This window comes from Staurois parvus, unplaced genomic scaffold (assembly GCF_062004578.1).
Source record: "Staurois parvus isolate SC_StPar_1 unplaced genomic scaffold, SC_StPar_1.0 ptg000503l, whole genome shotgun sequence".
Taxonomy (NCBI): Eukaryota; Metazoa; Chordata; class Amphibia; order Anura; family Ranidae; genus Staurois; species Staurois parvus.
The window spans coordinates 490,279-517,690 of NW_028318299.1; the positions used below are offsets into that span (position 1 = coordinate 490,279).

The 27,412-nt window shown below is 44.3% G+C and overlaps 1 protein-coding gene across 2 annotated transcripts in view; it reads left to right on the forward strand.

The window, feature by feature from the left end:
- Positions 1 to 4,647: 4,647 nt before the first annotated feature.
- The window catches only part of LOC149451952 (uncharacterized), a 38,868-nt gene continuing 16,103 nt past the window's right edge, over positions 4,648 to 27,412 (forward strand). The window contains exons 1-3 of one of the 2 annotated variants that reach the window (XM_089689908.1): positions 4,648 to 4,722; positions 10,997 to 11,275; positions 14,896 to 15,147. In XM_089689908.1, coding sequence (XP_089546034.1) covers positions 11,023 to 11,275; positions 14,896 to 15,147 — 505 coding nt within the window. In that variant the 5' untranslated portion in view covers positions 4,648 to 4,722; positions 10,997 to 11,022. The remainder of the gene's footprint in view (positions 4,723 to 10,996; positions 11,276 to 14,895; positions 15,148 to 27,412) is intronic. The other variant, XM_089689909.1, reaches the window with a different exon arrangement.

Below are 27,412 nucleotides of genomic sequence, written 5' to 3' on the forward strand. Positions count from 1 at the left end.
AAATACCTAAAAGCCCCCTGCCTGCAAATCACTACAAACACGGGGCCAGGATGTTGGGGAAGAAGCCCTTGTCCTCATCAATTTAGGGTCAAGGTGTTTTGTTTTGGACTCACCCCCGGCAAGGTAGCCCCCATATTGAGGGAGGGGGGTACACACTTGTTCTGCTCCCCCTTTCCTGGCCACCCAGGCTGCAAGCTTGGATACAGGTCCTCCCTTTTAGATTGTAAGCTCTAATGAGCTGATTCCTCTTGTATTGAATTGTATTGTAACTGTACTGTCTGCCCTCATGTTGTAAAGTGCTGGGCAAACTATTGGCGCTATATAAATCTTGAATAATAACAATAATTTGGGGGAAACCTATACTTTTTTCTTGTTTTTTTTGGATGGTATACCACTTTAAACTCTATTCCAGACTGGAAAGGCCTGCTATGGAATTTAGGGTGGAATTCTACACCTTGTTTTTTCGTGAGGTGGCTCTTAAAATCGATATCAGACCTAAAGGGTTTAGTATGAATCTAAAGGGGAGATGCATTTTTTTAGTTTATGTTATCCCCACTGTTTGTACATATTCACCTTTCCATCAGCAATTTATTATTATTTTATTATACAGGATTTATATAGCGCCAACAGTTTGCGCAGCGCTTTACAAAATGAAGGTAGACAGTTACAATACAATTTGGTACAAGAGGATACAGAGGGCACTGCTTGTTAGAGCTTACAATCCCTGGCTGAATTTGCAAAGTGCGAATGAGTCACTAGTTGTTAGGACACTGGCAGGTGCCAGTTCCCTAACAACCAGGAGGAAGCTGTCACAAATAGCAGTGCTAATATGACTCACAGTGCAGATGGAGATTCATTCAGCCTTTTGCACAGGAGGATCCATAAACTATACACAGTGCAGAGGTCTCCCACTGGTCGAATATTCACAGCCTACAGTGTCCTGGCTATATTTTCTAATGGTGAATGTTAACTCTCAAGATTGAATGTTCTTAGGCTATTTTTATTTTATGATGTTCAATTTTCAGATGATTGTTCTTATCTCTGCCTCCTCCTGTAGTTTTCTTCAGGCAGTCAGCAATAGGTGGGGCCTGCTGGGTCGCTCCAACAGTGCTGCCTTCTGCACAGACTATGTACAGCACAGTCATGATGTCACTGCTATTTTTACAAGGTGATATCTGAGTTTACAAAGACATTTGTACACACAAAGTGGATTTAAACCCTTAGTGGCTAAAATAAATATATATTTAAAGTATTTTGGGTGCCTGGAGTTTCACTTTTACAACACAAAAAACAAAGGTACAACCACAAGTGTGTGTTTCTCCTTCATTCAAGGTGTCCACAATAGGCCTGTTCTTTATATAATAGGATGCATTTATTCTAAGCAGTGTCTGCAATTCTATAAAGCTTCATCCCATATTATACAATGAGGGGAAGTAAACAATCCAGCAACATCCTTTTGTAGAGAGATTTACACAATGTATCATTTTAAAATCTCTCAGCATCTCATGAATTTCCTTTCATTCTATCTACATACATTGTTAGTTTTATTACAGTTAAAAGGGGAACAGAGGTAATACTTATAAGCACTTATACTCATCTGCTCTGTTTAATGGTTTTGCACAGAGCAGGCCCTATCCTCCTGTTCTCAGGTCCCCTGCTGGTGCTTATGGCTCCCCACCAAGTGCCCCCATAGCAAACCACTTGCTATGGGGGAACTTGTGTGTGCTCTCTCCTGAGCTGGCTCCATAGAAGACACACAGATGTGGTTCGACCCTGCCCCCGCTCCCTCCTTATTGGCTGTCATTAACAACAGTGGAAGCCAATGGATCCTGCAGCTGTGTTTGAGGCTATGAGTAGGAAGAGAGCTGTGAGAGCTGTCTAGCTGCAGTACGTCCCTCCCCATGCTTTAGTGCACCCAGGAAGGACAGGTGCAGCATCCATCTCCACTTCAGGAGGGAAAGGTGCAGCATCCAGTCCCGCTTCAGGAGGGACAGGTGCAGCATCCAGCCCCACTTCAGGAGGGACAGGTGTAGCGTCCAGCCCCACTTCAGGAGGGACAGGTGCAGTGTCCAGCCCTGCTTCGGGATGGACAGGTGCAGCATCCAGCCCCACATCAGGAGGGACAGGTGCAGTGTCTAGCCCACTTCAGGAGGGACAGGTGCAGCGTCCGGCCACGCTGCAGGAGGGACAGGCGCAGCGTCCAGCCCCACTTCAGGAGGGACAGGTGCAACATCCGACCCCACTTCAGGAGGGACAGGTGCAATGTCTGGCCTCGCTTCAGGAGGGACAGGTGCAATGTCCGGCCCCGCTTCAGGAGGGACAGGTGCAGCCTCCACACCCACTTCAGGAGGGACAGGTGCAGCCTCCACACCCACTTCAGGAGGGACAGGTGCAGCATCCAGCCCCACTTTAGGAGGGACAGGTGCAGTGTCCAGCCTTGCTTCAGGAAAGACAGGTGCAGCATCCAGCCCCGCTTTAGGAGGGACAGGTGCAGTGTCCAGCCTCGCTTCAGGAGAGACAGGTGCAGAGTCCAGACCCACTTTAGGAGGGACAGGTGCAGTGTTCAGCCCCGCTTCAGGAGGGACAGGTTCAGTGTCCAGCACTGCTTCAGGTGGTACAGGTGCAGCGTCCGGCCACGCTTCAGGAGGGACAGGTTCACTTGCTATGGGGGAACTTGTGTGTGCTCTCTCCTGAGCTGGCTCCATAGAAGACACACAGATGTGGTTCGACCCTGCCCCCACTCCCTCCTTACTGGCTGTCATTAACAACAGTGGAAGCCAATGGATCCTGCAGCTGTGTTTGAGGCTATGAGTAGGAAGAGAGCTGGGAGAGCCGTCTAGCTGCAGTACGTCCCCCCCATGCTTTAGTGCACCCAGGAGGGACAGGTGCAGCATCCAGCCCCACTTCAGGAGGGACAGGTGCAGTGTCCAGTCCACTTCAGGAGGGACAGGTGCAACATCCAGCCCCACTTCTGGAGGGACAGGTGCAATGTCCGGCCCCACTTCAGGAGGGACAGGTGCAATGTCCGGCCCCACTTCTGGAGGGACAGGTGCAATGTCCGGCCCCACTTCTGGAGGGACAGGTGCAATGTCCGGCCCCACTTCAGGAGGGACAGGAGCAGCGTCCAGCCTCGCTTCAGGAGAGACAGGTGCAGCGTTCAGTCCCGCTTCAGTAGGTACAGGTGCAGTGTCCAGCCCCGTTTCAGGAGGGACAGGTGCAGTGTCCAGCCCACTTCAAGAGCGACAGGTGCAGCATCCAGCACAGTTTCAGGAGGGGCAGGTGCAGCGTCCAGCACTGTTTCAGGGGGGGCAGGTGCAGCGTCCAGCACAGTTTCAGGAGGGACACGTGCAGTGTCCAGCACAGTTTCAGGAGGGGCAGGTGCAGCGTCCAGCACTGTTTCAGGAGGGGCAGGTGCAGCGTCCAGCACTGTTTCAGGAGGGACAGGTGCAGCGTCCAGCACCACTTTAGGAAGGACTGCATTTGGGGTGTCATTAACTTAATATTGGCACCTGCTGCAGATCGCAACTGCAGTGCATTTTGAATGCGGTAAAGGAAAGAAGCGCACAGAATGCAGGTTTCCAGCACCGCGTCTGGTGGGAACTGGTCCTTAATGAGTCCTAAATGAGTAGAGGCTGATTACTTGGGACTGCTCCCTGAACCTAGAGAATAGGGTAAAGCTGATTTCACTCAACCAATCATGTTCCAGCAAAAATCTATTTTTTTTGTTTTCTTTCTCTTTTTTTAAAATGTTCTTGACACGTGGTAACTTTGCTTCACCTTATTTACTAATATTCATTTTACAACATTCTTGAAAGTTGCACTCAATGCTATGGAGTTGATTTACTAAAACTTCAGTGGGACAAAATCTGGTTCAGCTCTGCATGGAAACCAATCAGCTTCCGGGTTTTACAGTCAAAGCTTCATTGGGCAGCACAATGGCTGAATGGTTAGCACTTCTGCCTGGCAGTGCTAAGGTCATTGGTTTAAATCCCAACCACAGCACCACCTGCCTGGAGTTTGTATGTTCTCACTGTGTCTGTGTGGGTTTTCTCCAGATACTCCAGTTTCCTCCCACACTCCAAAGACATGCTGATAGGTTAATTGGCTCCTGTCTAAATTGTCCCTAGTATGTGTAAGTATGAATGTGAGTTAGGGGCCTTAGATTGTACGCCCCTTGAGGGTTAGGGACTGATGTGACTGTACAGTATAATATATATGTGAAGCGCTGCGTAAACTGACAGTGCTATATAAGTACCTGAAATGAATTGAACATGTTGAAGATGGAAGCTGATTGGCTCCCATGTACAGCTGCACCAGATTCAGACAGCTCCAGTTTCAATAAATCTACCCCGAAGATTTCCTTTTTTTTAATATTTAAATATGTCCTTGAATATGCCCGAAAAAGTACATGAGCTCCTTTGGGGCAAAGTGACATGTTTTGGCCCCAGTAGACCTCACTGAAAGTGCCTGAAAAATAGTGTAACATGCATTTTTGTGCATTTTCCTAGCCCCCATAAAAGAATGTGCAAAAACACTCAAGAATGCCTGAATGCGCGCTAAACACACGATCGTCTGTGAGAGTTAAATATTCTCATTGTGGTATGCTCTTTATACAGCATGTCCTCCCTCCCTCTCTTCCTCCTCCTCCTCTTGCAGTTAGTTTCACTTTCACCAGAATCTTTTCTTTTGTTATCAGGAGAAGACGGGACCCCAACATTCACAGTAAGTTCAGAGATCCTGCAAAGGGGTAACAGGGGTGGGGGAGGGGTAAGATAACAGATCAGACAGGGAGACGCAAAGAAACAGGCTGGGAGGAAACAACAGATATATCTTCATACAACAGGTACAACAATATGCAACAGACACAATATTATACAACGTTCTGCAACAGAAATATTATTATACAACAGATACAAGATCAGATAGGAAGAGGAGAGACAGGTGGGGGAGTGTGGGAGGGAACAAGAGATATATTATTATACATTGGCTAAGTGGTCAGCACTTCCACCTGGCAGTACACGGGTCATTGGTTCAAATCCCAACCACAGCACCACCTGCCTGGAGTTTGCATGTTCTCTCTGTGCCTGTGTTTCCTCCCACACTCCAAAAACATGCTGGTAGGTTAATTGGCTCCTGTCTGAATTGTCCCTAGTATGTGTATGTATGAATGTGAGTTAGGGAGCTGAGATTGTACGCCCCTTGAGGGTTAGGGACTGATGTGAATGTACGATATACACGGCTCAAAAAAAACAAAAGGGATACTTTGTAATCAGAGTCTAGCATCAAGTCCATGGAACTCCTGGGATATTGATCTGGTCAGGTAAGTAGCAGAGGGGGTTGTTAATCAATTTTAGATGCTTTGGTGTTAATGAAATGAACAACAGGTGGACTAGATGGGCAACAGTGAGATGACCCCCAAAACAGGAATTGTTTTACAGGTGGGGGCTACTGACATTTTTTTGCCTACTCATCTTTTCTGACTGCTCCTGGACCCTACAGAGGTTACACAGGCAGTCCAACTCCTCCAGGATGCACATCAATTTGTGCCATTGCCAGAAGGTTTGCTGTGTCCCCCAGCACAGTCTCAAGAGCACGGAGGAGATTCCAGGAGACAGGCAGTTCCTCTAGGAAAGCTGGATAGGGCCGTAGAAGGTCCTTAACTCATCAGCAGGACCGGTATCTGCTCCTTTGTGCAAGGAGGAACAGGATGAGCACTGCCAGAGCCCTACAAAATGACCTCCACCAGGCCACTGGTGTGAATGTCTCTGACCAAACAATCAGAAACAGACTTCATGAGGGTGGCCTGAGGGCCCGACGTCCTCTAGTGGGCCCTGTGCTCACTGCCCGGCACCATAGAGCTCAATTGGCATTTGCCATTGAACCCCAGAATTGGCAGGTCCACCACCGGCACCCAGTGCTTTTCACAGATGAGAGCAGGTTCCCCCTGAGCAGATGTGACAGACGTGAAAGGGTCTGGAGAAGCCGTGGAGAACGTTCTGCTGCCTGTAACATGGTTCAGCATGACCGCATTGGTGGTGGGTCAGTGATGGTCTGGGGAGGCATATCCATGGAGGGACACACAGACCTCTACAGGCTAGACAATGGCACCCTGACTGCCATTAACCTCCCTAACGGTATTCCCGAGTGTAGCTCGGGGTAAAATGTCAGTACCAAAAGCGATAACCCCCCCGAGCTACACTCAGGCTTACCATGCGGCGCTGCATAGGGATTCCCTGCAGCACTTACCTTGTCCTTCGCTCCCACGATGTGTCCCCTGCAGCGTCCCCGGCCATCTCCTCCGGCCGATGCCGGCATCCGGCTTCTGTGTTCCAGTCCCTGTGACGTCGGGACGTACGGGCGCCGCTGACGTCGGGAAATTTGAAAATGTAAAAAAATGTCATTTTTTTCTAAACACATTTTTCATAGTAAAACATTGCTGTTTCAACCCATTTCACATACATTTTGTCCCGAGTGCTTTGTCCGGCGCCCTGCCTGCGTTTTGTCTGCTCTTTCTGCCTGGAAACTGAGAAACGTCCATGGCGTCCAAAAAGCGTCCCTTTAGGTCAGACGCGGTTTTAGAGCGGCTAGAGAACAGCGATAGTAAATCAGAACCACTTGCAGAATTGAGTGATAATGATTCGTGGGGGAAATTCCTCATCAGACACTGAAAACGATTCTGCGACTTTGCTCAGCGATGTGCGAACTTGGCGCTATATTTCAAATTTCAGTGTTTTCGGTTTGATTATATTATTGAATTAAATTTATTATTATTATATTATTATTTTTTATGATTATTTATTAAATTATAATTTATGATTTTGTGTTTCAAATTTTATCCTCCCCGGGATGTTTACTAGACTCTTGTTCGGACAGATTTCAGTGAGTTATTCCTAAATATTACAGCCGACAATAAAAAAACTACATATTTCCATGCAAAAAAATGTACCGCTTTCAGCACAAAAAATCTGAAATAATCAGACCGCTAGGGAGGTTAAGCATTGGGATGAAATCCTTGGACCCATTGTCAGACCCTACGCTGGTGCAGTGGGTCCTGGGTTCCTCCTGGTGCGGTGGGTCCTGGGTTTCTCCTGGTGCAGTGGGTCCTGGGTTTCTCCTGGTGCAGTGAGTCCTGGGTTCCTCCTGGTGCGGTGGGTCCTGGGTTTCTCCTGGTGCAGTGGGTCCTGGGTTCCTCCTGGTGCAGTGGGTCCTGGGTTCCTCCTGGTGCGGTGGGTCCTGGGTTCCTCCTGGTGCGGTGGGTCCTGGGTTTCTCCTGGTGCACTACAATGCCCAGCCTCATGTGAGGAGAATATGCAGGCAGTTCCTGGAGGATGAAGGAATTGATACCATTGAATGGCCCCCACACTCACCTGACCTAAATCCAATAGAACACCTCTGGGATGTCATGTTTCGGTCCATGCACCACCAAGAGGTTGCACCTCAGACTGTCCAAGAGCTCAGTGATGCCCTGGACCAGATCTGGGAGGAAATTCCCCAGGACACCATTTGTGGTCTCATTAGGAGCCTCCCCCGACGTTGTCAGGCATGCATACAAGCACGTGGGGGCCATACATAATGAAGACCATTCTGAGTTGCTGCAATGACATTTCACCAAAATGGACTCGCCTGCTGCATCATTTTTTCACTTTGATTTTCGGGGCGTCTTTGAATTCAGTCCTCTGTAGATCGATAATTTTATTTCCATCAAACGATGGGACGTCCTTACATTCCTCACACATCACCCGTCCATATCAGTATAGAGATCCAGCAGGAGATTTGTCCCCATTGAGATCTGATTCAAAGTGTTCCTTTCATTTTTTGGAGCAGTGTACAGTATATGTAAAGTGCTGCATAAATTGACGGCGCTATATAAGTACCTATAATAAATAATAATAATTATACAGATACATTATTATGCAACAGATACAACAATATGCATCAGATAAACTGTAAATAAACTACAACAATATACAACAGGTACAATAATATACAACACATACATTATAAAACAGATACAACGATATAAAACAGAAAGGTCATCATACAATAGATACAAAATCAGATAGAAAGAGGAAGAGAGACAGGTGGGGGGAGTCTGGGAGGAAACAAAAGATACATCATCATACAACAGATACAACAATATACATCAGATGCAAGAAAATACAAAAGATACATTATACATCAGATACAACAATATGCATCAGATACATGATAAAGAAAATACAACAATATACATGAGAGTCATTATAAGGCCTCTTGCACACTTGAGCTCAAAATGCTGCTTTTACAGACTTTTGAAATGTTTCTGCCTCAAAACACCCCTCCATGTTATCCTATGTGTCAATGCACATTTTGGGGAGTTTAGTGGTAGGGGCAGAAGAAAAAAAACTTACCAAAGTTTCATTCAGGAGAAGAGCTTTTGAACATAAAAAATTGCTCAAAAGTGCTTAAACATAAGTAATGGGCATAGATACGCATAAACACACTTTAATGCTAGGTGCGTTTATGTGCGCTCCATTGTTAATGCATTCAACTCTGCCAGAATTCTGGTCAATAGAGTGTGATAACTCTAGGCACAGGAATGCACATAAATGCGCATAAACGTCATTAGCATACATGCAAAAATGTGTTAGCTGCTGCTAAACTCCTGTAGTAGAAAAGGCATCAATAGAATACAGTGTGCATGAAGCCAAAACAAGGTACAACAATACAATACAACAGATACTTTATAAAGAAGATACAACAATACACAACAGATACATTATAAAGAAGATACAACAATATACAGCACAACAGATACATTATAAAGAAGATACAACAATATACAGCACAACAGATACATTATAAAGAAGATACAACAATATACAGTACAACAGATACATTATAAAGCAGATATGATCATATTCAGCAGATACATAATAAAGCAGATACAACAATATACAATAGAAACTTTATAAAGAAGATACAACAATACACAACAGATATATGATAAAGAAGATACAATTTACAACAGATACATTATAAAGAAGATACAACAATACACAACAGATAGATTATAAAAAAGATACAATTTACAACAGATACATTATAAAGAAGATACAACAATACACAACAGATACATTATAAAGAAGATACAACAATATACAGTACAACAGATACATTATAAAGAAGATACAACAATATACAGCACAACAGATACATTATAAAGAAGATACAACAATATACAGCACAACAGATACATTATAAAGAAGATACAACAATACACAACAGATACATTATAAAGAAGATACAACAATATACAGTACAACAGATACATTATAAAGCAGATATGTTCATATTCAGCAGATACATAATAAAGCAGATACTACAATATACGATAGAAACTTTATAAAGAAGATACAACAATACACAACAGATATATGATAAAGAAGATACAATTTACAACAGATACATTATAAAGAAGATACAACAATTTACAACAGATACATTATAAAGAAGATACAACAATTTACAACAGATACATTATAAAGAAGATACAACAATTTACAACAGATACATTATAAAAAAGATACAACAATACACAACAGATACATTATAAAGAAGATACAAAAATATACAGCAGATACATTATAAAGTAGATACAACAATATACAGTACAACAGATACATTATAAAGCAGATATGATCATATACAACAGATACATTATAAAGTAGATACAACAATATACAGTACAACAGATACATTATAAAGCAGATATGATCATATACAACAGATACTTAATAAAGCAGATACAACAATATACAATAGATCGTTTTTATTATGTTACCAATAAAAGTGAATAGATTTTGTTATTTGGACTGTGTTGGGTTCCCTAAATGCCATCTCTTCTCTTTTGCTTTCAGTTTGATGTATACAACATAGGCTGGGATTAGGGATGAGATGACAGTTTGGTCTGAAGCTAGGTTCAGACCAATCTTTGGATGTTCAGATGAACGCTGATACTACTGTCTGTTTGGATCCATGTGCTGTGGGAGCTGAGCATCATATGTAGAAGCAATATTTCTACCACCTTCTATATATAACAGTTTCCCACTATCATTGGTTCCTAAGAATGCCGCGGGTGTTGCCCCGTTCCTAGGAACCAATGATGTGACCAGGAATCCTGTCCATGTTAAACATAGGGGCAGGAATGGCACTGAACTCATTGCCCAATTACGGTGACTGGCCATGTCCATATCTGGTTGATGATGTCACCACCATCCCGGCCCCTTCCTGTATATAGCTAATGACAGCTCAGGGAGCTGTCATTCAGCTATGTGTTCCATGTGTGCTTTTAAAATGATCCTGTTGGCTATTAGGTAAATAGGTCTCATATATATTGTTCATATGATTTTGTTAAGGGAATAAAGTAGCATAACCAATTTAAAGTTGAACTCTGGGACTTACCAAAAAAATCCCACCCCTGCATGCCCTCCCCCCATCACCCTTGCAATGCAGGGGTCAAATGCATATTATTTCTAGGGTAAAGGAAAGGCTGTATATGTACAATGCCAGATTTATAGAGGAGGTAGCTGGGGACCAGTCACATATCATGAAGGAAGGCTGTGGGAGCATAGAAAAGGCTTTGCATTATGGGGAGGCCTCGCTTGGTGCCCCAAGTTGGATTTTAAAACTATACGCCCCCCTAACACTACCCTATCTACAGGGAGAAAGGCAGACTGACAGCATTGTCACTCTATTACCGAAAATTGAAAAATAACAAATCAGCTGGCAGGATCGACCAGTTATAACACTACTGGGGGACACATCATAATTGTAATTTTTGCCCAGAATTCGATTTTGCCCACTTGCCCTAAGTTCCATTTTATTTTCTGATGTCCTGCTTGGTAAAAAAGCTTGAGGTTTTCCGAAGGCACCTTAGAAAGAGGTCAGGAAAACAGAAAATGGCCAATTTATATTACAAACTCAGTTGGTATTTTTCTATTTTTTTTTTACGCAGACTTGTGTTTCCTAGAACATCTAAGAATGACACAAAACGTTGGAATATTCTCCAGGTCTGCTGAATCTGACTATTCCTGGTTAATGGACCAGCTAAACGAATGCTGTAAGGTTCTTCCATTCTACATATCTAATAACAATCGCTATGACCTGATAAAATCCCTCAACCAATGCCAATTCGCCGTATTGTATCACAGCAAAAACAGAGGCCGAATTAATATCACCGATGTCACCGATTCCCTCTACGATGACGAGATAGTCCTGCTGTCTGACAAACTTGGTAAGTCAAAAAGCCATCTTCAGGCCTAAACTGTCCGGCAGTCTTTTGATCCCTTCTAAACCTAATCACTGAAATCCCATATAAGATTTACAATGTTAGGGTTAGTCTCCGCAGTTAGCAAACAGGATATTTTGGAGGCATTTTTTCCTCCCCTAAAATGTCCCAAACCACCTCATACAACTGTAACAATGCAACTGATAGAAATAGGAAGATATAGCCTGGTCACCATACACCTGGCTACCGTACACCTCCATGATTAAGTCCCAGGAGAGGGGCGAAACACGTGGGGAGCATGGCTAGGAGGAATCGAGCCGAGGTTGCTTTTACCTGCTAACCACTTGGATTGGGCGAGGTGTGCAGTGGCAGGACTATCTCTCCCTATTTCTACAGTGTGCTTTGGGTCCAGACAAACCTTTCCCCAGCCTACACCCTCACTAGTCAGCGGCATTCAATTAATTGGACTTTGTTAGCCTGAACAGGGACTACTAAGCATTTATCGTGGGGCACAATGCAATTGATAGGTACAGAACCCATAGACGTGGCAGCATTGTAGTGTAAAAAAAAATGCTAAGTGCCGCAGAAACGTCCAACTTCCTGACCCAAGGTTGGTCACGCACATTTACAAAAAAACATGAGGTGCTTTTTTAAAGTGTGAGCGTTGAACATGTAACACCAGTGGTCCAAATTTCAATTCCAAAAATTGTTTTCAATATTTTTAAGTCCGTACCTTTTATAAAATAATACTACCGGTAAGCGCTTTGTGCAGTCACTTCCAGTTGTGGGGTGATCCCTATATCCAAATTCTGGTTCTATACTGTCACCCCATCACATGCTCCTCTGGTGGAGACTACAAGCTGTTGTCCAGATACACGTTGCACAGGCATGGACCAAACTTGCCATCAGTTAGAAAGTCAGCCAAGAGGAATGATGTGCAGATGACATTACAGTGAGTGCAGGTGGAAAAGTGGGTGACAGAGGGAGGAGATCAAACCAATAGAATGAAAAGAGAAAAATAAAAGCAAAAGTGATATTCTATAAAAGAAAATAAACATAAAGTTTATGATGCACCATGGCAAACTTTATTTATCTCACAGAAGTGTGTTTCTACCATGAAAAGGCCACTTGGTCAAGGTCAAGGATTCTCAATCCTCCCATATCTTGGTGTCACCTTGCTCACATAGCCAGGATATGCACTCAATGGTGCTGTCTACATAGGCCCCCCACTATTCATCACATAGCCAGGATATGCACTCAATGGTGCTGTCTACATAGGCTCCCCACTATTCATCACATAGCCAGGATATGCACTCAACGGTGCTGTCTACATAGCCCCCCCCCCCCCCACTATTCATCACATAGCCAGGATATGCACTCAATGATGCTGGCTACATAGGCCCCCCACTAGTCATGACATAGCCAGGATATGCACTCAATGGTGCTGTCTACATAGGCCCCCCACTATTCATCACATAGCCAGGATATGCACTCAATGGTGCTGGCTACATAGGCCCCCCACTATTCATGACATAGCCAGGATATGCACTCAATGGTGCTGTCTACATAGCCCCCCCCCCCACTATTCATGACATAGCCAGGATATGCACTCAATGGTGCTGGCTACATAGCCCCCCCCACTATTCATTGTGATGATAAGCCACAAATGTGCAATTCAGTGGCATTGACCAACACTGACCTACATTGCGGCAGAAAGAAGGATGTCCCTTCATGCTGTATATATATTGTGGTCAGTATGGAATTACTACAAACAAATTATCCCCCTTGAAATTTCCACATATTGTCATATTACAACCAAAAATGTAAATGTGTTTTATTGGGACTTTTTGTGATAGATCAACACAAAGTGGCACATAATTGTGAAATGGAAGGAAAAAGTTATCTGGTTTTCAAAATGTTTTACAAATAAATATCTGAAAAATGTGGTGAGCATTTGTATTCAGCAGCCTTTATGCTGATACCCCTAACTAAAATCTAGAGGACCCATTGCCTTCAGAAGTTATCTAACTAGTAAACAGAGTCCACTTGTGAATAATTTAATCTCCGTATAAATACAGCTGTTCTGTGAAGCTCTCAGAGGTTTATTAGAGAACCTTTAGATTGTAAACTCCATGAGCCGGGCCCTCTTATTCCTTCTGTACTGAAATGTATTGTAATTGTATTGTCTCCCTTATATTGTAAAGCACTGCATAAACTGTTGACGCTATATAAATCCTGTATAATAATAATAATAATTAGTGAACAAACAGCATCATGAAGGCCAAGGAACACACCAGACAGGTCAGGGATAAAGTTGTGGAGAAGTTTAAAGCAGGGTAAGGATATAAAAATTATATCCCAAGCTCTGAACATCTCACGGAGCACTGTTCAATCCATCATCTGAAAATGGAAAGAGTATGCCAGAATTGCCAACCTACCAAGACATGGCCGTCCACCTAAACTGACCGGCTGGACAAGGAGAGCATTCACCAGAGAAGCAGCCAGGAAGCCCATAGGAACTCTGGAGGAGCTGCAGAGATCAACAGCTCAGGTGGTATAATCTGTCCACAGGACAACTATTAGTCGTGCACTCCACAAATCTGGGCTTTATGGAAGAGTGGCAAGAAGAAAGCCATTCTGTAATGTACAGCGCTGAGCGAACTATTGGCGCTTTATAAATACTGTATAATAATAATAATTTGTTGAAAGAAAGCCATAAGGAGCCCCGTTTGCAGTTTGTGAGAAGCCATGTGGGGGACACAGCAAACATGTGGAAGAAGGGGCTCTGGTCAGATGAGAACAAAATGGAACTATTTGGCCTAAAAGCAAAACACTATGTGTGGTGGAAAACTAACACTGCACATTACCCTGAGCACACCATCCCCACCGTGAAACATGGTGGTGGCAGCATCATGTTGTGGAGATGTTTTTCTTCAGCAGGGACAGGGAAGCTGGTCAGAATTGATGGGAAGATGAATGGAGCAAATACAGGGTAATTTTAGAAGAAAACCTGTTAGAGTCTGCAAAAGACTTGAGACCGGGGCGGAGGTTCCCCTTCCAGCAGGACAACGACCCAAAACATCCAGCTAGAGCTACAAAGGAATAGTTTAGATCAAAGCATCTTCATGTGTTAGAATGGCCCAGTCATAGTCCAGACCGAAATCCAATGGAGAATCTGTGGCCAGACCTGAAAATTGCTGTTCAGGGAGGCTCTCCATTCGATCTGACAGAGCTTGAGTGATTCTGCAAACAATGGGCAGAAATGTCCCTCTCTAGATGTGCAAAGCTGGGAGAGACATCCCCAAAAAGACTTGCAACTGGAATTGCAGTGAAAGGGGGTTCTACAAAGTATTGACTCGAGGGGAGGGGGAGGCTGAATAAAATGCCGCCACACTTTTCACAGATTTTTTTGTAAAAAATGTTGAAAACCATTTCTCATTTTCCTTCCACTTCACAATTATGTATTACTGTGTGTTATATTTTGGTCCATCACATCAAATCCCAATAAAATACATTGATGGTTTTGGTTGTAACATGACCAAATGTGGAGCATATCAAAGGGGGTGCATACATTTCAAGGCACTGTAGATAAATGATAGACCTGACCCCTTCCCTTCGTATTACAGGACAAAATAAAGTCATAACAGTCATTGATGATCTGGAGGACAGCAGTGAGGAAGTAAAGCAAAGAATCCGGAGCAGTCAGCCCACCCTTAAGAACAAGACTCATGACATTTTCCTGTTCACCAAAACAGAGAAGCAAAACAAGCAAAAACTGAGAGAGAAAGTGCGGCCGATAATTGACCTGATCCAAAGGGGTACGTTAAGGGTTCCACAACACATTGATCAGCCTAAGATCAGCCATGAACCAGAACAAGGTACTAAAAATCCACAAATATACTCATTTATGCAGAAAGTGGGCACAGTTGTGAAAGTTGCCTTTCAATGGATATCAGCAGGTCTTAAAGTGGAGCTTTGCTCTCCTTCCCCATCAGTGAAAAGATGTCAGTGAGCTCCCATGCTGGTGCTGATGCCTTCACCTGGTCTTCTTCTGGGTTAGGGATCCTCAGTCATCTTGGGTGGCCGTGCCAATGTGATATAACTCCCACGCATGCGCCGTGTAGTGTACTTTTTCAGATAAACAGGCAGGTAAAACTTTTTTATTGCAATCGAAAAATAGTATGTCTGTTCTGCAATACAAAAAAAAACTGCCTGCTCACTCAATTTTATATGTTATGTAAAACTCCACTTTAACCCCTTAGTGACGGAGGGGAAAGCAAATATTAATGCCTGAACACAATTTTTCAACTTTGACATGGGTTAGTAAAGGGGGAGTCAGATCGAGAGAATGCAGAGCCTGACCCTCCCCCTCCCCTTCCTGTGTGTGTCCCTGTCCATGTCTTTCTGCCCTGCTGATAGAATGATATGGTTGGTGAGGAGGGAGAGCCGGGAGAGGAGACACAGACATGGTGAGCAGTGGCCGCACTCTGTGATAGACCTGGTCGGACCGTGGTCGCCGCTTACCTCCGACTGTGCAACCAGGTCATTAACAGGCCCTGGATTGGGTGGCCCCGGCCCACCTGGCAAATGCCCAGCGCGCCCTACGGACAGTCCAGGCCTGCTTACTATCAGAGAACAATCCAAAATAAATTCTCCTGTTCCTGACACCCGCAGTAATACCACCTACTGTATGTGTATGTTATTTGTTGTTAGTATCTGTACTGAGGTCCAGAAACAATAGCGGCCATTTTGGTATTTTTATCCTACCTAAAACACACTGACACTGACGCTAACTGACACTGATAATAATTAAAAAACTGAATTTTAAAATCCAATCCAAAATATACTGACCCTGATCTTTGACCCTTACCTTGACCCTATCACTAACCATAACCCTTCTGTTTATTTACATCTTTCTCTCCTGCAAGGAAAGACATATACAGTGTATCTTTCTCTCCATTAAGAGGAGAAAAAAAAACGGGTAGACTGATCACTGTGATGGCCAATCAGACGCTATCACAGTGATCAGGTGACCGCAACCAGGAGTCCCCAGTCCCAATCATTAGTACCAGACTTGGGGCTCTCGGTAAGAGCCTGATCTCTGTGCTGGGAGCGCACTGTGCGGCGCACTTCCAGCACAAAGACGGGACCGCATATATGCGGCCCCATGGATACCTTGTGTACCTTGCATGTATAGCTGTCTTTTTTATGTTTTGGATGAAACAAATGAAGTGTAAAACTCCTTCTTTTTTCTGTGTCCCCATTGGGTAGATTCACACTCTTTATTTGTCCAAGTCACCATTGTCACTGAGTCAGGAAGTCATAGGAAATCCAAAATTTTACAGTTGTCACCACTGCAGGAATAAAGCATAAATCTCCAACAACTGTCTCAGAGGGCATTTACCTTCACATTTTAGGGATTTACTTCATTTTCCTGTTACAGGAGAGGAAGTGAAGGGAAACATCTCCGATCTTGGTTTGATCTGATGCTTTGGAGGCCAGAGGAGAGATCTGAGGTCTCATAGACTCCAGATCTCTTCATAAAGAGGATCTGTCATGGCCTGTGCTATCACAAGGGATGTTGTTCATCCCTTGTGATAGCAATAAAGTTGATAAAAACAATTAAATAAAATAAATAATAATAATAATTATAAAAAAATTAAATGTCCCTGTCTCCTGTGCTCATGCGCAAAGGTGAATGCATGCTGCAGTCCCGCATGCATATGTAAATGGCAATCAAAACCACACATGTGAGGTATCACCGCGAACATCAGTGTGGGAACAATAATTCCAGCACCAGACCTCCCGTGTAACTCTAAGCTGGTAGCCTGTAAAGGCTTTTAAGGCATTGCCTATGGAGATTTTGAGGTACCACAGTTGGGGGAAGTTCCACGGGCATACACAATTTTAACGTGTGATATGTTTGGTATCTATGTACACGGCGTAACATCATCTTTTATATTTTACCAAATAATCGGGTTTTATGTTGTGTTTTTGTGCATTACAATACACTAAAGTGTATTTTTTCCCAAAATATTTTTTGAAAATCCGCAGCGCAAATATGGCATGACATGAAAATATGCAACACTCACCATTTATTTTCTATTGTCTCTGCTTAAAAAAGTATATATAATGTTTGGGAGTTTTAAATAATCTTCTAGCAAACAAAATGCTGATTTTTACATGTAGAGGAGGAATGTGTGAATTGGCCCAGACTAGAACTGATTAAAGCGGAGTTCCACCCAAAAGTGGAAGCTCCACTTGTATGCCTCCGCCCCCCCCCCCCCCCCCACCCTCCACTGCCATATTTGGCACCTTTTGGGGGGAGCGGGGAGCGGGTACCTGGTTTTGACAGGTACCCGCTCCCACTTCTGGCTCAGTTTGCCACGGCTGTCATAGCCTGGTGCCCACAGTTAAGATGCTGGCCCCATGGAGAGAAGAAGGAGAGAAAGGCCGGCGCGGATGGGGACATCGCTGGACCCCGGGACAGGTGAGCGTGTGTTTAGGTCAGCACACAAAAAAGGCTGGAACTCCACTTTAAGTGATATTCCAGCTGTATACCTCCGTCCCCCCCCACCCTCCACTGCCATATTTGGCACCTTTTGGGGGGGAGCGGGGAGCGGGTACCTGGTTTTGGCTCAGTTTGCCGTGGCTGTCATAGCCTGGTGCCCACAGTTAAGATGCCGGCACCATGGAGAGAAGAAGGAGAGAAAGGACGGTGCGGGTGAGGACATCGCTGGACCCCGGGACAGGTGAGCGTGTTTTTAGGTCAGCACACAAAAAAGGTCTGGAACTCCACTTTAAGTGATATTCCAGCTGTATGTCTCAGGACTCCTCTGTCTTAGGCAGGCCAGACACAATGCAAATTCCGAACGATGATACACATCGAAAGTGAAATCGTTCATTTTCCTATCATTTGTGTGGTAGCTGCGACACGCAATTTTCACACAGCATGTGAAAGTGTAAGATCCAAAACGTTGTTGTTTTTTTTTGGGGGGGGGGGGGGAACTGGACAAATTTTTTATCATTAATGGGGGAATTGTATTAATTGACATACAACTGCGCATGACTTATGACAATTTTGACCCGGAATGAAAAAAAGAACAAAAAAACGTGCAAAGAACGATTTTTCATACACTAGCAGGAAATGATATTGAGCTACTCATTTACAAAAAAGCAGAAATTACAGGAAAAAAATAAATTAAAAAAGCAGGCTGCAGCAAATCTGCTCGGTATATGAGGTCTCAATATGTCTGCAAGAAAATTGGCGCAAACACACGTCTGTGTATGATTAATGGACCTCATACCTCATATATCAATCAGAAATGGCAGAAAAAACAGCAAGTCTGCTGAATACAGAGCACAGTGTCACACTATGGAAAAATAAATAAACAAATAAATAAATAAATGATATATATATATATAATAAGACACTCAACACCACCTTATGCTGAACAAGCACATATTTATTGTGCCAAACAAAAAACATGATTTTTCTTTTTTTTTTATTCTGTCATATATGATGGGGTAGACAATGTTTCTATATGAAAATATGAACATCTTCTTTAGAAAATAAACTTTTCTTGTACATTTGTACAATAGCAGTGCAGTCTACTAAACTGTACATTCCTCCTATAACTGAGCATTTGTTCAATTGCAGCGCAATATACACTACACCACACATGTGATTCAGGTGTTCCAATCCCCTCCATATCATGTGATTCAGGTGTTCCAATCCCCTCCATATCATGTGATTCAGGTGTTCCAATCCCCTCCATATCATGTGATTCAGGTGTTCCAATCCCCTCCATGGACACAGGTGTATACAATCAAGCCCCTAGGCATGCAGACTGCTTCTACAAACATTGGTGACAGAATGGGTCGCTCTCAGGAGCTCAGTGACTCCAAGCGTGGTCCCGTGATAGGTGGCCACCTGGGCAATAAGTCCATCAGTGGCATTTCCTGGCTACTAAATATTCCACGCTCAACTGTTAGTGGGATTATAACAAAGTGGAAGCAACTGGGAACAACAGCAACTCAGCCACCAAGTGGTAGGCCACGTCACATGACAGGGCGGGGTCAGCGCATGCTGAAGCGCACATTGTGCAGAAGTCATTAACTGTCTGCAGAGCCAATTGCTAAAGACCTCCAAACTTGGTGTGGCCTTCAGATGAGCCCAACAACAGTGCGTAGAGAGCTTCATGGAATGGGTTTCCATGGCCGTGCTGCTGCATCCAAGCCTTCCATCACCAAGTGCAATGCAAAGCGTCGGATGCCGTGGTGTAAAGCACACCGCCACTGGACTCTAGAGCAGTGGAGACGTGTTCTCTGGAGTGACCAATCACATTTCTCTGTCTGGCAGTCTGATGGACGTCTACTTACCTGACTGCATTGTGCCAAGTGTAAAGTTTGGTGGAGGGGGGATTTTGGTGTGGGGTTGTTTTTCAGGGGTTGGGCTTGGCCCCCTAGTTCCAGTGAAGGGATGACATTTTGGACAATTTCATCCTCCCAACTTTGTGGGAAGAGTTTGGGGATGGCCCCTCCTGTTCCAACATGACTGCGCACCAGTGCACAAAGCAAGGTCCATAAAGACATGGAGGAGTCAGTTTGGGGTGGAGGAACTTGACTGTCCTGCACAGAGTCCTGACCTCAACCCCATAGAACACCTTTGGGATGAATTAGAGTGGAGACTGCGAGCCAGGCCTCCTCCCCCGACATCAGTGCCTGACCTGACAAATGTGCTTCTGGAAGAATGGTCCAACCTTCCCATAGACACCCTCCTAAACCTTGTGGACGGCCTTCCCAGAAGAGTTGAAGCTGTTATAGCTGCAATTGGTCTTTTGTACGATGAACCCAATGGTGTTTTCTTAGCACCCGTATGACCTTCTCTAAAACAGCATCTTACCTGATGTTCATATTTTTGTAGACTTGCTCCCAGCAATCATAATCCTTCTTCTGGAGAATAGCAACCATGTCGACCATCTCCTCAAAAGTCATGTTGATGGCTTTCTTCCCTCTTCTTCTGGTCACTCTTCTTGTCTCCAGACTTTCCTCAACCTCCACAAGCTCCTCCACCTCTTCTGTCTCTGGTCTTCAGCAGGAGAACTTGCCATGTGCTCTTTGGTGGCCATAATGTCTTCAAATGGGCACCGAGAGAGAGAGAAGAGGCGGAGCCTGTACATTATGTAACACATGGGGATACGATTACAGTATGATGCTTTGGAACTTCAGAATATTTGTACGGAACACCAGTCCACACACATACCTGAAGTAAGTTTCTGAAGATGACTCTTCAGAGAATGTTTAACACCATACCATACAAGGTGCTCATTAACCCCCCCTGGTGGTATTCCTGAGTGTAGCTCGGGGTTAACTTTCAGTACCAAAAGCGGTAACCCCGAGCTACACTCGGGAATACACTGCACCGCTTCTCCAGCAATCCCTGCAGTATTCACCTTGTCCTGCGCTGCCGCGATGTCCCCCCTGCAGCATCCCCACCCATGTCCTCCGGCCGATGCCGGCATCTGTCTTCCAGGTTCCGTTCCCTGCAACGTCGGGACATACGGGGGACGGAACGGCGGGAAATTCAAAAATGTGAAAAAGTGACATTCACTAAATACAGTAAAATCACATAGTATAACATTCCTGTATCAAACCATTTCACATACATTGTGTCCCGAGTGCTTTGTCCGGCGCCCTGCCTGCATTTTTACTGTTCTTTCTGCCTGGAAACTGAGAAACGTCCATGGCGTCCAAAAAGCGTCCCTTTAGGTCAGACGCGGTTTAGACCGGCTAGAGAACAGCGATAGTAAATCAGAACCACTTGCAGAATTGAGCGATAATGATTGGTGGGGGAAATTCCTCATCAGACACTGAAAACGATTCTGCGACTGAGCTCAGCGATGTGCGAACTTGGCGCTATATTTCACATTTCAGTGTTTTTGGTTTGATTATATTATTGAATTACATTTATTATTATATTATTATTATTTACGATTATTTAGTATATTATAATTTATGATTTCGTGTTTCACATTTTATCCTACCCGGGATGTTTACTAGACTCTTGTTCGGACAGATTTCAGTGAGTTATTCCTAAGAATTACAGCCTACAATAAAAAAACAACATATTTCCATGCAAAATAATGTACCGCTTTGAGCACAGAAATATTGACATAATCAGACCGACAGGGAGGTTAAAGTGCAAAAAACATTTGTAGTTGCTAATATGTACTAATACATGCAGGGGCGGACTGACAACTCATGGGGCCCCCGGGCAATAGGGGATCATGGGGCCCCTGTGTCCTTGCCCAAACTAAAAAAAAGCCTATGAAAAAGGTACCAGGGGCATCTCATGGGGCCCCTACTGACCCCGGGCCCTCGGACAGTGCCCGAGTTTCCACATGGTCAGTCCGCCCCTGAATACATGTGTTTGATTTATACAATTATATTTTACTTCTGTATAGCAACGTAGCCATGTGGTGATGCGATTCATGACCTCATGTTATAGCTGACCATTTGTTACATTTTATGCATGTTTTACAATGTTTTTGATATTTTTCAAGTTTTTTTTTTTTTTTTTTTTAAGCAATGCCTGATAAATTCATGTCTCCTGATTTCCTACCACAATTCATTGAAAAGTTCAGGGAATTTTCCTGCTTATGGGATGTGAAGTCACAGGATCACTCCAATCGGTAGAAGCATGCTGAAGCTTTAAAAGAACTAAAAGAATTATGTAGCGGTTTGTGTTGATCCCACCGAAGACTATGTTAGGCGTAAAATTGATAAACTGCTTACCGTTTTCAAGGAGGAGTACAAAAAAATACAAGGTTCTAGAACATCAGGTGCCGGAGCGGATGACGCGGATGTGCCACAAGGGTGGCATTTTGAGAGCCTGATGCTTCTAGCCGATGAATCCAGAGACTCCCAATGCACTCTTCAACCAAGTGGGGCTTCAGAGTCGAGTTCATCGTCCATGGAACACGGGGAAGAAAATGAAGATGAGACAGAGACACAGGTAAATTCATCAAATGAATACAATGCAATTGTTCTTTGTATGGAACCGTATGTTCAATCATGTCTGAACTATCAATAAATCGGAATACATTCATGTCTATTGATATTGAGGCTGAGCACTGTGTGTGTTCGGGGTGATGACACATGGTGGTCCATGTTCATGAATGATCACTGAGAATGGAGTTTGGACATTTGGCAGTTTGGACTTTACACTTTATTGGATTAAGGCTGGCCATACACTATACAATTTTCTGTTCAATTTCTGCCCAATGTCCTTTAAATTTACCTTCAACTATGTAGAGCAAGGGCCTGCTTAATTGGATATAATTGGGCGCATAGTGGCTTAGTGGTTAGCACGTCTACCTTGCAGTAAATGGGTCATGGGTTCAATTCCTGACCATGGTGCCTCCTGCATGGAGTTTGTATGTTCTCCCTGTGCCTGTGTGGGTTTTCTCTGTGTACTCCAGTTTCCTCCCACACTCCAAAGACATGCTGGTAGGTAAATTGGCTCCTGTCTAAATTGTCCCTTGTATGTGTATGTATGAATGTGAGTTAGGGACCTTAGATTGTACACCCCTTGAGGGTCAGGGACTGATGTGAATGTACAATATATATGTAAAGTGCTGCATAAATTGACAGCGCTATATAAGTACCTGAAATAAATAAAATATAATTGAAAGTGTTGTTCAGGTTTGACCTCCTATTATATGTTTTTTGGTAAATCTAAAGCAATTTTCTAAAGAAAATTGTATAATGTATGGCCAGCCTTAGTGATGGACTTTAGTTGAACGTGAACTCTTCATTTGCACATTTGGATCGTATGCACTTGGGACGTTCATTTTAATTTACATTTATTTTTTGATGAACTGATACCTGATATGCACATTAGATGATTTACACTTTGTGACTTTGATTTGAAATATGTTTTTTTTTTTTACATGAATTGTTTTTGATACATGAGAACCGACTCTGCGTGTTTTATGGATTTATTTGCACTTTATATTGGGTTAGTATCAGGGGCGGACTGATAACTCATGGGGCCCCCGGGCAATAGGGGATCATGGGGCCCCTGTGTCCTTGCCCAAACTCAAAAAAGCCTATGAAAAAGGTACCAGGGGCATCTCATGGGGCCCCCTACTGACCCCGAGTTTCAAATGGTCAGTCCGCCCTTGGTTAGTATATGATTCAGATTTATTGATAGTTCATATCTGATTGAACATTTGGCTCTATAGAAAGCGCAGTTTCATTGTATTGATTTTATATTTAGACTGCCAGTCTTTTTCAGCAACTGCAGCTCTTAGGCCGGCCATACATGATACAATTTTCTTGAGAATTCGGTTTTACGTTTACGAAAAACCATATAATAGGAGGTCAAACCTAAACAAAACTTTCACTTGTATCCAATTAGGTAGGCAATTGCACTACATAGTTGAAGATAATTCTAAAGGAAATTGGACAGAAATTTGTAAGAAAATTGTACAGTGTATGGCCAGCCTTAATCTAAGGAATATCAGATCCAACTGGCGCAGATGCTTATTAATAATTACAGGTACATTCATGTTGTATTGTTTGCTATTTACTTTATTTACATAAATGTCAACAGAACAGTGAATGATTTTTTAAATATTGTACTTTTTTGCATGCCTATATTAACCGCTACAGGGTGGCAGGGCTGCGCAATTACACGTATATGTTTGTGATTTTGCATTTCTGGGTAGGAGGCACGAGTGCGCCCTGCCCACGCCGCCATTGGCATCTTCAGCTGTCGATTACCGGGTTCCAGCTGCAGATTCACCACCGGCACCCGGCGATCACCAAGTATCACTGACAGGGGAGAGGTCTGTATGTAAAGAATGCTCTCACCTGTCAGCTCCAGCGCGCTGCTTTGTATGGCTCTGCATAGCAGAGCCATACAAAGCAGCATGTTTACAGTGTAAAACACACACAGCACACAGTTAACCCAAATGTTAACCCCTTACTGCCCGATGTCATTAGTACAGTGTCAGTGCTTTTTATTAGCACTGATCACTGTATTAGTGTCACTGGGGATGTCAGTGGCAGTTAGTCATTTGCCCCCCGTGTCAGAATGCCCACTGCAGTCCACCAGTCCTGCTATAAGTCGCTGATTACCGCCATTACTAGTATTGAAAAAAAAATAGTGAATGCGGGGTCCGGGGAGAGCGGATATAGTGAATGCAGGGTCTGTGAGAGCGGATATAGTGAATGCAGGGTCCGGGGAGAGCGGATATAGTGAATGCGGGGTCCGGGGAGAGCGGATATAGTGAATGCGGGGTCCGGGGAGAGCGGATATAGTGAATGCAGGGTCCGGGGAGTGCGGATATAGTGAATGCGGGGTCCGGGGAGAGCGGATATAGTGAATGCGGGGTCCTGGGAGAGCGGATATAGTGAATGCGGGGTCCAAGGAGAGCGGATATAGTGAATGCAGGGTCCAGGGAGTGCGGATATAGTGAATGCGGGGTCCGGGGAGAGCGGATATAGTGAATGCGGGGTCCGGGGAGAGAGGATATAGTGAATGCAGGGTCCGGGGAGAGCGGATATAGTGAATGCGGGGTCCGGGGAGAGCGGATATAGTGAATGCAGGGTCCGGGAAGAGCGGATATAGTAAATTCAGGGTCCGGGGAGAGCAGATATAGTGGATGCATGTTCTGGGGAGAGCGGATATAGTGAATGCAGGGTCCGGGAAGAGCGGATATAGTGAATGCGGGGTGCGGGAGAGCAGATATAGTGAATGCGGGGTCCTGGGAGACCAGATATAGTGAATGCGGGGTCCGGGGAGAGCAGATATAGTGAATGCGGGGTCCGGGGAGAGCGGATATAGTGAATGCAGGGTCCGGGGAGAGCGGATATAGTGAATGCAGGGTCCAGGGAGACCAGATATAGTGAATGCAGGGTCCGGGGAGAGTGGATATAGTGAATGCAGGGTCCAGGGAGAGGGGATATAGTGAATGCAGGGTCCGGGGAGAGCGGATATAGTGAATGCAGGGTCCAGGGAGACCAGATATAGTGAATGCAGGGTCCGGGGAGAGCGGATTTAGTGAATGCGGGGCCCGGGGAGAGCGGATATAATGAATGCAGGGTCCGGGGAGAGCGGATATAGTGAACGCGGGGTCCGGGGAGAGCGGATATAGTGAATGCGGGGTCCGGGGAGAGCGGATATAGTGAATGCACGGTACGGGGTTTAGTAACGCTTTAATCTGTTAAGGAATTCACACCACTCTCTCAACCCTCCATCTGAGTTTCTTCCATTTTTCCCTATATCCATTTGGCATTGACGATCAAAAGCAACATAATGCTGAAGAATCCTTTATAAATAAAATAGTAGGATCCTGAATTGGCTGGTGGTGTAATCCATACATGTTTTCCATCAATTACGCCCCCACAATTCAGAAAACTCCATATATCCTGGCATTCTTTTGCAATGTCTTGCCATTCCTGGGAATTCATGGGGAACTGTTGATAGAAGAGGAAAGAAAACATGAATATTTTCCATTGCTAATGAATGTTTTTATAATTTTTCTGTAGGATACTCGAAGCCCAGAAGCACAGAAGCCAGGAGCATCCGGTATGAGGACCCAGTGAGGGAAAAAGAGAAAGATTTCAGATTATGATACTTTGCTGAGGGATGCCTTGTCTAGTGGTGGACACAAAGGTGATGAATGTGATGCTGTGGGTGTCCTTCTTGCACATAAGTTACGCAGGATGTCCAGTCAACAACGAGACATATTTGAATCTTTGCTTAATAAACTGATTGCCATTGGACTTAAGGAACAACTTACACAAAATACAGAAATTGTAGGTTACCAGGGATGTATATCTTGGCCACCTGTCCATAACTAGCAGGTGAATCATTTGTCCCAACCACAGGCTGACCAATGCACCATGAACCCCATCAAAGTTCTTGCTTCCAAGACTCACAATACACAAATCTGTAAAGCACTTCTCTCTATGGTGTTAACAGTTCTTGTTCTTGTTTTGCACTATATTTTGCATTTTACTTTTTGGCTTTTTTTCTCAGAGAACAGATGTGGGAATTCTCCCTTTCCGAGTCACCCCCTTGCCTCACACCAACCCTTGGTTCCACCCCTTACCTACCTCCCAGTACCGGCCTTTTAGAGAATACAGAACCAAGTGTCAATCTGTATGGAATTTGTGAAAGTGGTGGTAAACTCTCCAAACGCTCCTCTGATTTTAATAGATTCCTTTAAACAAAGGTATTGTCCATCATTATGCACACTACGGCAGCCCAAATCACATTACTTACTATTTTTGTCAAGTTATATAAATCGTTTCTCCTGGGGTTCGACGGCACCATCTTAGGGAGGGGCGGACTGACCATTTGGAAACTCGGGCGCTGCCCGAGGGCATGGGGTCAGTAGGGGGCCCCATGAGATGCCCCTGGTACCTTTTTCATAGGCTTTTTTGAGTTTGGGCAAAGACACAGGGGCCCCATGATCCCCTATTGCCTGGGGGCCCCATGAGTTGTCAGTCCGCCCCTGATCTTAGGTATTGTTTTGTGAGTCCTCAATGCATTGTCTTTCCACCCGTTCATTTAGCTGTTGCCAAAAAGGTCTTATCCATGCCTCATTCTCAATCCGACGTTCCTATGGCAGCCGTGCTTCGCCATTCACGGTCAACCTGATATACTCATCAGGTACAATAGATAGTGAAATAAAGCGCAGCTTCACCACATATACCACGTGGAGTAAAACAGGTGAGCAAACATACAGAAAACATTGATCTGCCCGGGATTACCCCCCCCATGTGACATGTCACACATTACATGAGGTGTAGCAGGAGGTGCAGGAACAATCTGTAATTTCAGGGGTTTTGGGAGCTGTGCCTCTGGGAGCAGAAACTCAAGACAAAACATCCTGTCTTGGGTTTGCTCATGCGTCGGTGACATCACTAGATATAACGGGGTGCATGGCAAGAAAACAGAACTAGTAAGGAGACATTCACAAGAAGGGATTACTAAGGTTTGTCATGCAGATTTTGTTGGGATCAAATTGTAAGAGAGAGTTTACTACCACTTTAATGATAACAAGAAAAGCAGTAAAATAGATCCCCTGCAGCCAGACACAATGGACCACCTTCAAAAAAGTACCC